This window comes from Gadus morhua, chromosome 12, assembly GCF_902167405.1.
Source record: "Gadus morhua chromosome 12, gadMor3.0, whole genome shotgun sequence".
Classification (NCBI taxonomy): domain Eukaryota; kingdom Metazoa; phylum Chordata; class Actinopteri; order Gadiformes; family Gadidae; genus Gadus; species Gadus morhua.
In genome coordinates this window covers 27,563,477-27,578,476 of record NC_044059.1, presented here as the reverse complement: position 1 = coordinate 27,578,476, position 15,000 = coordinate 27,563,477, and the positions used below count along the sequence as shown (strand labels likewise).

General features: G+C 49.1%; 1 protein-coding gene across 2 annotated transcripts in view; it reads left to right on the top strand.

Annotated features, from left to right (window-relative positions):
• celf5a (cugbp, Elav-like family member 5a) overlaps positions 1-15,000 on the top strand; it is a gene marked incomplete in the record, with an annotated part of 114,830 nt that overhangs the window by 85,260 nt on the left and 14,570 nt on the right. For both annotated transcript variants that reach the window (XM_030373164.1, XM_030373163.1), the window contains 1 exon segment: positions 9,870-9,918. In XM_030373164.1, coding sequence (XP_030229024.1) covers positions 9,870-9,918 — 49 coding nt within the window.

Genomic DNA, 15,000 nt, shown 5'->3' with positions numbered 1-15,000 from the left:
CACACACACACACACACACACACACACACACACACACACACACACACACACATACAAGCACACCCACCCACACACACGTTGTCACCCGTATACCCTGGTCCCCTGAACAAGTCTCATAGGGCTCAGAGCCTTCTGGACATACAAGCACAGAGCTCCCACGGCTTCTGTAGGACAGACGGACGCTATCCACCAGCAGAGGCTGGCTGGGGGGGGGGGGGGGCATTAGGCAGTCTTCATGGTAGGATTTATGGCAGGATATCGAAGTATTTTTTTTTTTTTTTCATCATTGAAAGAAGCTTTGAATAAAACCTAAAAAAAAACAAAAAAAACCTAACTAAGTATGGAACAGCATTCTTTACTGTATATCATAAGGAAATCATCTGTGTATCTTTACAGAAAAAAGACGGCCCTACTCACTGCGAGAGAGAGAGAGAGAGAGAGAGAGAGAGAGAGAGAGAGAGAGAGAGAGAGAGAGAGAGAGAGAGAGAGAGAGAGAGAGAGAGAGAGAGAGAGAGAGAGAGAGAGAGAGAGAGAGAGAGAGAGAGAGAGAGGTTTATAACATGAGAGATGTATTTATAACATGAAGTCTGTTCCGATACTGTACTCAAATCAAAGATAATGGATTATCCCATCATTGATTTGCCATGCCGCCATCACACCTGATTCCCCACTCCCACACGTGTTACTGCATACAATTTCATTTCGGCATTAACGTGCGTAAACCGATTATCAAAATTAGATTCCATCGCGGTGTTGCCTAGCAATCATTTCCAATGATTGCTATTCCCAGCGATCGCTGGGAAACGTTCCCCCTAAAAAATTACACAGTGGAACCTCTACGTTCATGTTTGTACTCACTGACTATTTTCAGTCATATTGGCTTTTTTATTTTTTATAAAGAGCGTGGTCGAGTGTGACCATATGTTGACATGGGCCGACGTCAACAACATCACAGCAACACACCGCGAACCCTGTTTGATTTGGAAACCAGCTGCGACGGTTCAGAATGTCGCTGTGTGCTGCTTTACGAATATCTGTTGAATCTGGACATGAGGGGTGATGCATTCTCCCAAAGTACAACACTCCGCGGCATATAGCCCCAACCGCTAGCGCAGTAAAACACTTCAGCTAGTGGGCCTATTAAGGTTATGGAAGGACGTCTGAAGTGCCTTTTGTACCGCGCGGTGCAGATGGACTTCAGGCTGTTCCTGTTTGTCGGAGGCTGTCTGTGTTTTGTTGGAGGGCCGGGGCAATTGGGCTTGGATGGGAGGGGACAACAGAAGGTCTAACAGTGTTAATCAGAGACGCCGGAGTGCCACGGCTCGCTCGTAACCTAATGGTAGCATGGACCACAATGGCTTCTGGATGGGCCGCCCGGGCTGCGCTAATAGCGATCGTTACATGGATCCAACGGACTGGACCAAGCGGATATTTGTGAGTCGGGGACAAAATTAGATGTTCACGCTGTATACTATTAACAAAATACATATGTAAATTAAAAAAAAGATAGAGGCACGCAAATTTGTTCAAATTAGTCGTGCTATTAAGAGTAATAGGTATTTGAGGTAGATGTATAAAAAAAACATCTTGCCCTACCCAAAACAGATATTTGGCAGTTGGGGGCTGTGTAACTAAATGTAGCTAGCTGTAGCTGTCAGCCTATCGCGTTTAGACTCAAAGTGTAGCTCCTGTGGCGGATGTGATAGAAATCCCTCAGCTTATAATGGCAGCCATCACCTCAGCTTCGACTGATGCCTCTTATCAGCCGGACCACACTGCTGCCGCCAGCAGAAAACGGATCGAAGTGCTGAACTACTGTACACAAATGCAAAGTCTCTCTCTCTCTCTCTCTCTCTCCCAGAGATATCCGAGCACACATGTGCAAATGTATGCTCTCTCTCTCTATCCCCCTCTCTCTCGCTCTCTCACTCGCTCTCTCCTCATTGTCTCCATAACAAATGTTGAATCACAACAAGTAAAATTGTGTAGGTTTCTTAAATATTCCCTTAAAATAAATAGAGAACGAGACTTAAAAGCTCAGCTTGGGCGGTTTGCAGAAAAAACTAACATTCTCTCCTCTTTTTCTCCACGCAGCAACCTAAGATATTTCCTCATTCGTTAGACTTGAAGAGAGCAGATAAATAATTTGTTTATTTTTTATTTTTCACACAGATCATAGCACTGCATATCCAAGCTTTACAGGCTAGTCTCTATTCTAGTATCCAATGCCGACTATCATAACATTTGAATTAGGGATCGACCGATTTATCGGTCGGCCGATATTATCGGCCGATATTCACGTTTTTTTACGTGTATCGGTATCGGCCGATACGCGGCTGATTTTCGCCGTTTTTATTTTTATTATTTTTTTTTTTATTTTATTTTTTTTACTTGTTCTACCTCACCTTTTTTTATATTGGTTAAATATTGTTCATCTACTTGTTCTTACTTGTTCTACTTCACCTGTTTTTACTATTTGTTAAACATTGTTTTTTATATTGAAGTTCAATAAATGTTCATTAAAAAAAAAAAAAAAAAAAAAAATCAGCTCAAGAAAATCGGTATCGGCGTATCGGCTAAGGCTGATGAAAAAAATATCGGTATCGTATCGGCCCTAAAAAATCGGTATCGGTCGATCCCTGATTTGAATTGTTAATGATCCACATGCTGCACATGATCGAAAGGGTGCAGTAACACATACCTCTGTCTCTTTATTTGGTTTTGCCATTCAATTAAATTTCTCTTCACTCCCTTTCACCCTCTCTCTCTCTCTCTCTCTCTCTCTCTCTCTCTCTCTCTCTCTCTCTCTCTCTCTCTCTCTCTCTCTCTCTCTCGTCCACAATGCTGCTTAGAGGGGATATTTACGAGCTCGGACCAGGGTCCCTGGACAGTCACCGCTCAGCACTTTCAGATCAATGATTACAAATATTAATTATAACAACAGAGGCAAACTGGTCAGAAGGGGGCTGTTTATGTTCCCGCTGGAAGGTCATGCAGAAACCTGAGCTTTGATGGTCCACTAATGTGTAATAATGACCTCAGGATAACCGTTAGTCTGCCATGGGCCCATAGACATTATGGGATGTGTATGTCCACTTCAACATCGGATCACAGCAGGTGGTGCATCAGTGAGTTTACTATGGGGCCCTCTGAAATGGTTGGCATCATAAAAACCTGTCTGTTAGATTCAATCCAGCGCTCGGGAGAGAGAGGGCTAAGAATGTTTACAATTGGGCCAGTTTAATATTGATATTGTAATTGGAGATATGATCTTGTCTGGGCTTTAAAGGATTTCATGCTGTGTTTTTGGCTGCAACGCCGTCATTAGAGTAAGTTGATTACATTTGTTCTGATGATTCGATTAAGATTGTTCTTCGATTGCGCCATAGAGACATCCGTGATCCCATCACCGCGCCTGTTATTTTCTCTCCGATCCGATGACTTGTGTGTGTATGTGGCGAACTACTGTTTGATTCCATCAACATCGCCCCGATACTTCTTCACAATTTGAAATTTGAAATCCGCGTTTGTTTGGGTGGCGAGGAAGAGGAAGAGGGGTCCGCGAGAGTGTGTGAATGAGGATCGAGGAAGAGGAAGAGGAAACTGGGAGAATGTGCGAACGAGGATCCCAGGGCTCGCAGTCGACTGAGCGAGCCTCCTCTTTGAACAGAAATGGAAATAGCATCCCTGTATTCTGGAGCGCTCTGTCCTGTCAAACATGACTAGTCGGGACGACTAATTACTGCAGTGGATAGTAGAGCCGGGCAGTAGTGAGTCTAAATCCTCCACACTACTCACTAACAGGCCTGGGCAGTCCAAAGCCCCCGCTCCCTCGACCGGTTCCGTCCTGTTTGAAATGACACAGTAGTTTGAGGGCTTTCTTGGTCATTACTGGCCGCCAGTAACTGCTCCAGGAGGTCAAAAGGAAGCTTCAGGGTTCGGTACTGTATACCGCCGAGATGATCCAATTTCCAAAACCGTTTTCTTAGTCTACTTAGAACATTAAAGACATGGTTTCAGTTCAGGCCTCATACAGGCCTTCATAGCATGTGCAGTAGTAATAGCAATACAAACAAAAAAGAGTAAATGTGTTTGTACTTGAGTTTTTACAAAACATACAACTGTGAATAACGACAGTTACCAACGGAAAGACGGGGAGACAAACAAGCAGGGAGCTGCAGTGCATTATTTGTTTATGCGCGTGTACTCTAAAGAAGATTATGCTTATTTGGGCCTGGGGGGCTTCCATCTCTGGCTCTCTTTAGTACAGCAGCGTAGCTGGAGCTAACAGCTTTAATTCAACTGACTGCAGGCTAAGCTGGTCATGTGAAGCAGCGACATGAAAGCATAAGGAAGTAACGGATTGTATGAGAGAAAGAGACAGAGAGGGAGGGAGAGAGAGTGGGAGAGGGAAATAGGGGGAGAGAGAGAGGGAGACAGAAAGGGGGGGAAGGGAGAGAGAGGGAGAGGGAGATTGAAAAGGGGGGAGAGAGAGTGAGAGAAGTAGAGAGAGAGAGAGGGAGAGATGGAGAGCAAAGGAGAGAGAGAGAGAGAGAGAGAGAAAATAGATGAAATAGGAGTTGGAAAAAAACAAAGACAGGGTAAACTGCAACAGTAGATCTTGTAACAGAACTCCAAAATGGTGTTGTGGAAGGAAAGAAAGTTTGGGCAGGATGATTTGTGGTGTTGTTGTTGCGGGAGAAGCGACCTCCTTCATGGTTCAGTGTGCTTCAATACAGAACACTACCTGAGCTGTGATGGAGCGACGGAACATTCCCCCCAAGAAAGAACACAGCGCTCACAAAACATTTATTTTTGGATTTTGATTTATCACGTGTTTTTATAATATAGGCTACAGTATGTCTGAATAGTAGCAATATCCGATCCATCGATCTACATCGAACACAGTTTCCTCAATAGAGGGACAGCCACTCCATCACTTACAGTCATCAATATTCAATATTCTGTTCAAATGGAGGTGATGTAACATGGTGCGTGTGGGGGTATAGATAGCCGCAGCACGCACGTAATGTATGCATCATGCACACACATTGCATATGCATGTGTTCCTATGGCTGGGCTTTTTTTGCATCATTTTTTTCTCTGTGGTGTTGAGCTGCTACCGTGCTGCCAAGTTCCTTTCACTGCTGCTTTGAGTGTGAAAGGCAGGGGGGCGGAGACTGATGACTAGGAATGCCACTCAGCTGTGGAGCAATCTTATCTAAGGGCTGCAGGCAACACCCTTGCGTTTCCTTGTGGTTGCATATGCGTTTGCGTGTGTGTGTACTTTTGTGTGGCGCTTTCGCCTCATTCTTTTTACTTTAACTCTCTGTCTTCCCCCCCCCCCCCGTCCCTTCCTCTGGTTTCCTCCCATCAAACCACGTGCACACGCACGCACAAGCACAAGTGCACACGCAGGTATACACATCCTCACACAACCAAACACACACTCACAGGTGTGCCCCGGAATACATATGTATGAACACACACACACACACACACACACACACACACACACACACACACACACACACACACACACACACACACACACACACACACACACACACACACACACACACACACACACACACACACACAGGTATGCACAGGAATACACAAGTATGGATGCCCACACACAGGTGCGCACAGGAAAACAGAAGAACAATCGCACACACAGACCCACACACAAGCACATCCATACACACACACACACACACACACACACACACACACACACACACACACACAATGTGCAAGCATCGACCATCATCCAGCTCTCGTTGGAGGCTGTGTGTGGACAGACATCAAGCATTGCATTTTGAACGCATGTTATTTGCAGAGGGAGCAGCATTTTATAGTCTGCCTGAGCTCTCTCACTCTCTCCCTCTTTCTCTCTCTCTCTCTCTCTCTCTCTCTCTCTCTCTCTCTCTCTCTCTCTCTCTCTCTCTCTCTCTCTCTCTCTCTCTCTCTCTAGCTAGCTCTTTCTTTAACTCTCTCGCTTTCTCTCTCTCTCTCTCTCTCTCTCTCTCTCTCTCTCTCTCTCTCTCTCTCTCTCTCTCTCTCTCTCTCTCTCTAGCTAGCTCTTTCTTTAACTCTCTCGCTTTCTTTAACTCTCTCGCTTTCTTAAACTCTCTCGCTTTAACTCTCTCTCTCTCTCTCTCTCTCTCTCTCTCTCTCTCTCTCTCTCTCTCTCTCTCTCTCTCTCTCTCTCTCTCTGTGTCTCTGAGTGGGTTTACAGAGCTCCAACCAGTCGGCCCCTAGAGGACGGAGAATAAAGAACAGCCAAGTCCTGCAGGACCGTGGACTTAATGAATGGTCTCTCTGGCAACAACAGCACTTCATAAACGCTCCTGTTTTATACTTGTCTTCTAAAGGAGCCCAGGGTTTGCACCACTTGTGAGTGCGCGCACGTTGGAAAGAAATATGGGGAGATGCAGCAGGTGCACACTTCCACTGTGAAGATGTATCCCCCACCGTTCACCCCTTCACATTTGTACTGGAGGTACCTTGTATGTCTTTGTTATGCTGGCAAGATAAATGTAATCAACTCCCAGCCATCAAGAGTGGCTGTTCTGGACCATAATGCATCGCTCTCGGAAAAGCTAAATGGACCATTAAGCGGGCAACGTTGGAGGCTGAATGGTAACTAGCGATAGAGAGAGCTGCCTCCCACACACACAAACACACACACGCAGAGACACACACACACAAAGACACACACGCACACGCACGCACGCACACACACACGCACACGCACACACACACAGCGCAGCACCCCGCGGAGATCGTGGCAGCGAAGCCTCAGCATTTGATTCTGCCTCGGCGGTCGTGGTGCGTTCTGGAGCGAGGATCAACTGTACCGAGCGGAGCGGCCTCTCGCTCGGCTTCTCTTCTGGTGCCGGTGCCAGCGCCGGCTCCACAGATCCTCCGTGTCGATAATAAGACGTGGAGCGGGCTGCTGGTGCGTCTGTGAATTTGTCCCCAGGATGTTTTTTCGCTTCATCTCGGGGTGTGATTTTTTTTTTTTTTTTTTTTTTTCGTACTTTATTTTTTTATCCATCTCGGCGGACCGCTTTGAATATGCGCGCGGCGCCGAAGCGCTTGGCTCTGTAATCTATCGGTACGGGCTTCAGAGCCGCTGCCCTGTGGCCCCGCATTAGCATACTAGCGGCGTTACTTCTTCTCCTCTTCACTCGTGTGCGAGCCGAAGCGGCGGAAACAACTGAACGGGCGGCAGAGCGGGGAAGGGAGAAAAGTTAGTTGGGTGCGGCGAGCTAACGCCAGGGCTTAAACTTCAACCTTCAGAACACATCCCGCCCTCCCCCGGTTTGTTTTCTCCCCCCCCCCCCCCCACACAAAGACATGGACCGGTTATTATTTACGATGGGTAAATTTATGGAATAATTCCGGTGAGGGAAGGTTATTCGGTTCCTCAAGGTGAAAATGGATACATTTAGCACTTAATGAATCGGGCCCGCGACCCTCTCCCCCATATATCAGCATGTTATTAAGACGTTTTAAAATCCCATTATGGTGTTTCTCCTTGAACAAGCCATACTTTTATTGGACTGCCCTGTCTTTAAAGCTGACCTTTCCAGCTCCTCTCGCGACTCGGACGGAAATAGAGATACATGATCAGGAGACGTAGTAAGAAGATATTAATATGAATCCGTTCTATATTTATCATTTGGTGCATTGATTTCAACATATATATTAATACAATATCATATCACCCTCTGTAATCCGTTTCCATGGCATAGTATGTGCCGTGAGGAATCCTTAAATCTTGGAGGCGACTTGAGATGAGTCTTTATTTTTTTTTATATTCTTGTAAAACTTGTAATATATCGCCACAGTTTCTCGCCACCTTCTTTTTATTCAAAAACTGCCAGGTTTATTATTAAAGCAATTTGTTTTGGACAGACATGGCAGTGTGCGGGGACAGAGAGAGATGGAAAGGAGGGATAAATATAAACATTTATAAGACCCATGGTGGGACACGTATGCGCATGTGTGTTTGTGTGTGCATGGTGCGTGTGGTGTGTTCGTGTTGTGAGTTTGGTGTGTGCGTTTGTTGCGTGTGCTTGTGGTGAGTGTGGGCTATGTGGTGCGTGTGTGCGTCTGGTGTGTGTGCGTGCGCTCGCACCAGATGCACGCATTTAATTACGATCAAACTTGGAAAAATGCTAATTAAAGGAGCATTCTGTAAACACATCTGTCTAAGAAAAAAAAACATTAATAAAACATATGGAGAACCAACTTCCCTTACCCGACGCTCACTCAAAGAACATCTTCGAGTGAAAAGCACTCACCCTGGGTGATCACGCTGAAGGAAAACACACAAAAAAACACACACACACACACACAACACAAACCAGCCAATAAGCAGGAGAGGAGGAAATGAGGAGTGGGGGGGGGGGGGGGGACGGACGACACACAGTCTGTGATGACAAGGGGGGCTTCTAATCCGGACCATGCCATTCTTATCAGGCTCCAGTGGATTAGAGTGAGCCGCCCAGCATTGAATCCCCCCCAGCCAGACGCCCCCCACCTCAGCCCACGGGGCCGGATCAATAGGCCCGCATCGATCGCTCCCCCCGCTGCTGGATTCACTTTTATTTGGCCTTCCTTGGCCCCCTCTTGCTAAAGAGAGAGACACACACACTCACACTCACACTCACACACACACACACACACACACACACACACACACACACACACACACACACACACACACACACACACACACACGCACACACGAAGATACCATACACACATGGATTTAATACACACACATACACTTCAATGTGCACAAACCTGCTTACATACACACAAACACACCCACTCACGCACACACACACACACACACACACACAGTTAAACATACCTACCTGCACACATTTGCACGTTGAAATGTACACACAAACAAACACACACACACACACATTACACACCCACACACTCGTGGAGCTGTTGGACTGGGATTTCTGCTATTTTCCCGCCTACCGTCCACACTATGCCGTTTTAGAACCCCAAATTGAGGCTTTTTTAGAATGCTGCTGACCCCGATTTGGTTTGAACACTCAAGGCTTGCGTTTAAGTCTGGACAGGCTGAGACAGAGACACCAGACAACCGCTTCCTGATTGGGGCCTCAGTAGTAACAAGGTGTCCTTCTTCTGATTCCTCACTCCCATGTGAGCACACCATCAGCCTCGACTACCAGCGGTTAATCCCACATAACGAACCACGGGCATTTCTGACTCTGTTGTCTGTGCGAGCAGCTGTCGTGCAGTTCATCCTGCATTTCATATCCCTGCTCTTGCAGTCCGACCAAAGCTGCTCTTCCTCCGTACCGTTTTCTGCACACCAAGCGACGAACCATAGAGCAGACAATCTGTTTCCTGTTTACACCAGCTTGCCCGTGCCTAGTGGAGTGTACGTGGTGTGTGTGTGTGTGTGGAGGTCAATTGATATGCGTTTTTCCAGGGAGTATGGAAGGAGATAATTTCTCAGGCTCGGCTAAAGCGCTCGTCTGAACGAAGATCGTTTTCATTTTAAAACGAAAAATGTATTAGTGTGGGATGTAGCCTCGGTTTATCTCCCACCTCGGGGGGCTCTGATCCCTATCTCGGTGAGGCTGCTAGTGTGTGTGTGTGTGTGTGTGAGTGTGTGTGTGTTTGGGGGGAGGGGGGGGCAGTGGGCGGTGGGTAGGCGGGAGGGTGGAGGGATAAAACAGCGCTGACACCTCTGGTTTGTTGCCCGCCTGTAGCCAAAACGACAACTTGGTTTCTGTGGAGCTCTAACCTCTATGTCTCTCTCTCCCCCCCCCCCCCCCCCCCTCTGCCCCACCCTCCCTCTCCTGCAGATGACTCGCCCAATCCAGGTGAAGCCGGCCGACAGCGAGAGCCGCGGAGGTAGTTGTCTTCTCGTTTTTTTCTCGTGTATCCATCCACCCGTCCGTCCGTCCGTCCGTCCGCTCTCTGTCCGTTGTGTATTCCTCGTTTGTAGTTGTTTTTTCTCTCATCTCATTACCTCTCCGGTCTGCCGACAGCTAGTCGTTGGATCCTGTCCGCCATGTTCCGTTTCCTCTCTGTGTGTCATCGGCCCGTCCTTTGGTGACTGATCCGCTGCTTTTTAGTCGACGGGGGAGAAGGGTAGTGACGTGATGCCCCGCTGGCCGTCCTCTCTCGCTCTCTATGTCCTTCTTTCTCTCTTTCTCTCGCTTACTCGCTCTCGCGTTCTCTCTCCCCCCCCCCTCCCTATCACTCCCTCCCCCCCTCCCTATCACTCCCTCCCCCCCGCCCTCCCTCCCTCCCTCTCTGTCTCTCACTCTCTCCCCCTCGCTCTGTCTCTCTCCCTCTCCTCCTCTCTCTGTTTCTGTCTCTCCCCCTCTCTCTGTCTCCCCTTCTCCCCCTCTCTCTGTCTCTGTCTTTCACCCTCTGCCCCTCTCTCTGTCTCTGTCTCTGTCTCTATCTCTCACCCTCTGCCCCTCTCTCTGTCTCTGTCTCTCCCCCTCCCCCTCTCTCTGTCTCCCCCTCTCCCCCTCTCTCTGTCTCCCCCTCTCCCCCTCTCTCTGTCTCTGTCTCTCCCCCTCCCCCTCTCCCCCTCTCTCTGTCTCCCCCTCTCCCCCTCTCTCTGTCTCTGTCTCACCCTCTCCCCCTCTCACTGTCTCTATCTCTCACCCTCTCCCCCTCTCTCGGTCTCTGTCTCTCACTTTCCCTCCCCCTCTCCATCTCTTTTCCACCCCCTTTCTCTCACCCCCCTTTTTTCCCTCTCTCCCACTGCTCACTCCCCCGTCGAAAATACATTACCAGTGCACTGTAAATTAAATAGTGATTAGGCCCCGATACTGGAGCGCTGGCCGGCTGCGATGTGGGGGCTTCAAAGGCCCCGGAACGGGAGGCTCCTGTCTGTTTGAAACAAGGAGAGTAAATGGTATGTAGGGAGCTGAGGGATGGTAGAGAGAGAGAGAGAGAGCAGGCAGGAGTATGGGCTGCTGCTGCTGCTGCTGCTGCTGCTGCTGCTGCTGCTGCTGCTGCTGCTGCTGCTGCTGCTGCTGCTGCTGCTGCTGCTGCTGCTGCCTGCCAAACAATCAATACATTTTGCCGCGGACCGCTTGCCAAGATCGTCATTGCTCGGCTTTAATGCTGTCGCCTTTGATCTTTTGCCGTTTCAGGAGCCTTTCATTTACTCACTCGCTCATCTGCATATATGTTAATGAGCCGTGGACACATCAGCTCCTCGTCGCGCGGAGACGATGCAACTCGTTTTGGGTTTCCTGTCCTTTTTTTTTTTTCGCCGAGCGACGGGTGGAAGCAGCGGAGGTCGGTCTCGGCGCCTGGCGAGTGGGATGGTTCTGGTATCCCCCACCGCCGAGCGATGGCAGTGGAAGGTTGGGGGCTGGGTGGGGAGTGAGTGTACCCAAAGAAGACTAGGGAGCTCACCCCATGTTGCCAAACCAGATGCCTACTACTCTCACTTCTGAAGCTTTACCCAGAAGAAATATTTTTTGGGTGGCCGGCCACTTGGCAACCTAACAGATGTCCGCTTTCTTCAAAGGAGGATGTTCTCACCCCCAGTGATGCAGGGATGAAAGGCCCCCCCAAAAAAAGTGTGTGTGTGTGTGTGTGTGTGTGTGTGTGTGTGTGTGTGTGTGTGTGTCTGTGTGTCTGTGTGTGTGTGTGTTCCCTCTTCCACCGTTTCCCCCCAACGGCTTTAGAGGAGTGCAAAGACAAGCAGGCAGGTCATGGGCCTTGGAGATTGATGCCTCCTATGGCGCCATTGATTTTGCCATTGTGGTGCTATGTGTCCACATTAACAATGACACTCGGCTGTCTCTTAACTTGGCCACGAGTGGTCCGCTTTAGAGCTCCCAGGGCACTCTCGGTCAGCACGGGGTCCCTTATTGGCCCGCCGTGGGGCCCCCCCACTGGAACAAATGAGTGCTGGAGGAGGCTTGAGTGTTGCACATCATCTTAAATGAGCGGCCCGGTGAGGCTCCACGGGGGTAATCAAACACAATCCAGACTCTCACTCTGGGAGGGAGGGGGGGGGGGGGCCGGGGAAGGCGAGAGAGGTATTGCTCTAATCTCTGCTTCTTTTTTAGATCGTTATTTTTCGGGCGGGAGGGGGGGGGGAGGTAGTTTTCGCTCCTTCATTCATCACGGTTCTGATATAACCACCCCGATGTCTGCCTTTGACGGTGTAAGTAGGAGTGAACGGGTGCAACGGGTGCTACAAATTGCTCCGTCGGAGGACTAGGGAACGTGAGTTCGCTTGCCAACTAGTAAGCTAGCATTAAGCAAGCTTCCCCCACTCGTTCTCGTCCGCGGCTTAAAAGGGGCGGTGCTTTCAGACTGTAGGCTAAACTTGGCCGGTTGTGTACACATTTAGATCTCTAAGTAAGCAGTTTTCTCGAGCGAAGGAAGAGGGAAAGCAGCAGCAGCAGCAGCGAGTGGAGTGCGGATTAGACGGAGCTCTCGTGGGGTGAGGTCCGTCCACAGAGAGCACTGTGGTGGAGCCAAACGAGGCTGACGGAGTTGTACGGAAGGTGTTAATTACCCTTTTAGTGCCTGGTGGAGTGGTGTGGAGAGGGGGGGGGGGGGAAACACACACTAGGGACCCAACCCGGTATCAGACCCGTCCTGGCCGGGGCTCTAGGGGGGGTCTGCCGTGGCCATGTGACGTGGGAAACCCCCCCCCCCCCACACACACACACACACACACACAGTCACACACACACACAGTCACACACAGTCACACACACACACACACACACACAGACACACACACACACACACACACACACACACACACACACACACACACACACACACACACACACACACATAAGGCAGCACTAATTAGTAGTTTGATCTCATTACGGCGGGGGCCGGTTAGTGCACCTTGAGTCTCCCGGACCACCGGGGAGGCGTGTGTTCCTCTCTGGGTTGGCTCCTCCGGGGGGCACTCGGCCTCGTCCCCCCCAGGACCCCGACACCAACAGATTACCAGGGAGGAACAATGGACACTCTCGTCATTAGTGGGACTAATTGAAAGTAGGAGATATCTCTTGGGTGGGGGGGGGGGGGGTATAATATACAGCCGTTAAGTAGGACTCGATTAGCTACTAGGGAACGCATATGATATACGAGATCTGAAAGAGATGCAAGAGGCAAGAAAAGGTAATATGAGGAGCAGTAAATGTATGAATTAATAAGCATATAAGTCTGTCCGTCATTATGCGATGCCTCTGATTCACCTGGTACACTGGGACACTGGGATTTGATCCTGCTTTAAGCTGTACAGTAGAAAGACTAAATCAGAAACATACATTAAAGCAAATCTAATCTACCCATCTGTCACGCCTCTGCCGCCGGTGCCCGGGAGATTAATATTAATGGCCAATCACATCTGTAATCTCTGAGAGAAGCCCCTCGCCTCGCCACCCGCTCCTCTGTCACAGATCTGTTCCGGGAGACACTTAGAAAATTGTTTGGGGTTGTTTCTGTTTCGGGGAGATGACATTGGGAAGAAGAAGGAGAGAAGAGAGGATACAGCAAAGGGTCCCCGGGGAGCAACTGTTCCTTGTTCTCTCCCCACAGATGTCTGATATGAAATAGATTGATTTTCGTTCTCACATGGAGCTGGCACTGACTGCTGCAGATATATATATATATATATATATATATATATATATATATATATATTTATATCTTTCTCTTCTGTTCTCTCTTTTTCCTCCTTTTTTGTGTTTACTGGCTTTTAAAAAAAAAAAAGCTCTCCTTGGAGGACGACTGGAAGTCCTTAACTGGAGGATGAATCGTCCTAACCTCTTTGATTTCACGCTGAAAAGAATCCTTTACCAACGGTGCCCCCGTAAGCACTCTGTCCTCAACATCCCCTCTTCCGAGGCCTGTTGTTTCTCTTTCATGGCTGTCGTCTAATTTCCTTTTGTACAGTACTTTTCATTATTTATTAAGCGCTAACAATCCCTCTTTGAGCAGGGGTCCCGCTCCCCTGCTGATTGGCCCTCTGTCGCAGCCGTCCTTGTTTCCCGCCATTCAGCGGCCGCTCTCGTCGCAAAACTTCACCCTTAGTTAAAGTTGCACTGACCGTGATTTCTCCGGCTGGTAAACGTCATGAGAGAGAACGCCGTCAGCCCCCCAGGGTCAGTCTGTGATGTTGATACCCCCCCCCTCCCCCCTCCCAGCTCCCCCCCCCACACACACACACACCCCCAGCCCCATGTCTTTAAAAAAGACCTGCTGATAAACATGTCTCTGCACTGACGTGAGATTTCTATATTTCATAGACAAGGACGGCAGAGTGACGCGGAGTTGCTCTGAGGGATGGGGGAAGGGGTGGGGGGGGGGGGTGGCGGGGGGAGATGTTTGATGTATTTTGAACTTGAAGGACATGTTGTTTTTGTGTGTGTGTGCGTGTGTGCGTGCTCGTGTGTATCGGCGGCTACAGTAACGGCTCGAATTCCACGGAGCACCGCTTCAAGGTTTAGTTCTTTTTTTCTATTTCTTGTTGTATTAGATGCTTTGAGTTAGCACCCGTGTGTGGGTGTGTGTGTGTGTGTGTGTGTGTGTGTGTGTGTGTGTTTTTGTGTGCGTGCGTGCGGGCCTGTGTAAGTGTGTGATTGCCTGCATGCATGGAATAGTAATGGTCCAGAATGCCGAGTGTGTGTGTTCGTGTGTTGAGGCAGGCTTGTGTGTGTGTTTCTGTTTGTGTGTGCCTGTAGATGGAAGAGCAGAAATAGTCCAGCATGCAGAGAGTGTGTGTGTGTGTGTGTGTGTGTGTGTGTGTGTGTGTGTGTGCGTGCGCGTGTGCGTGCGTGTGCGTGCGTGTGTGTGTGTGTGTGTGAGAGCAGGCTTTCTGTCAGCTGGGACGGTGGTTGGTGATGCAGGAGGCTCTGGCTGGCAAGGCTCGCGCTACAGCCCACAGAGAAGACCTGGATTAGAAATGCTCTGGCATTATGAAGCCATGCA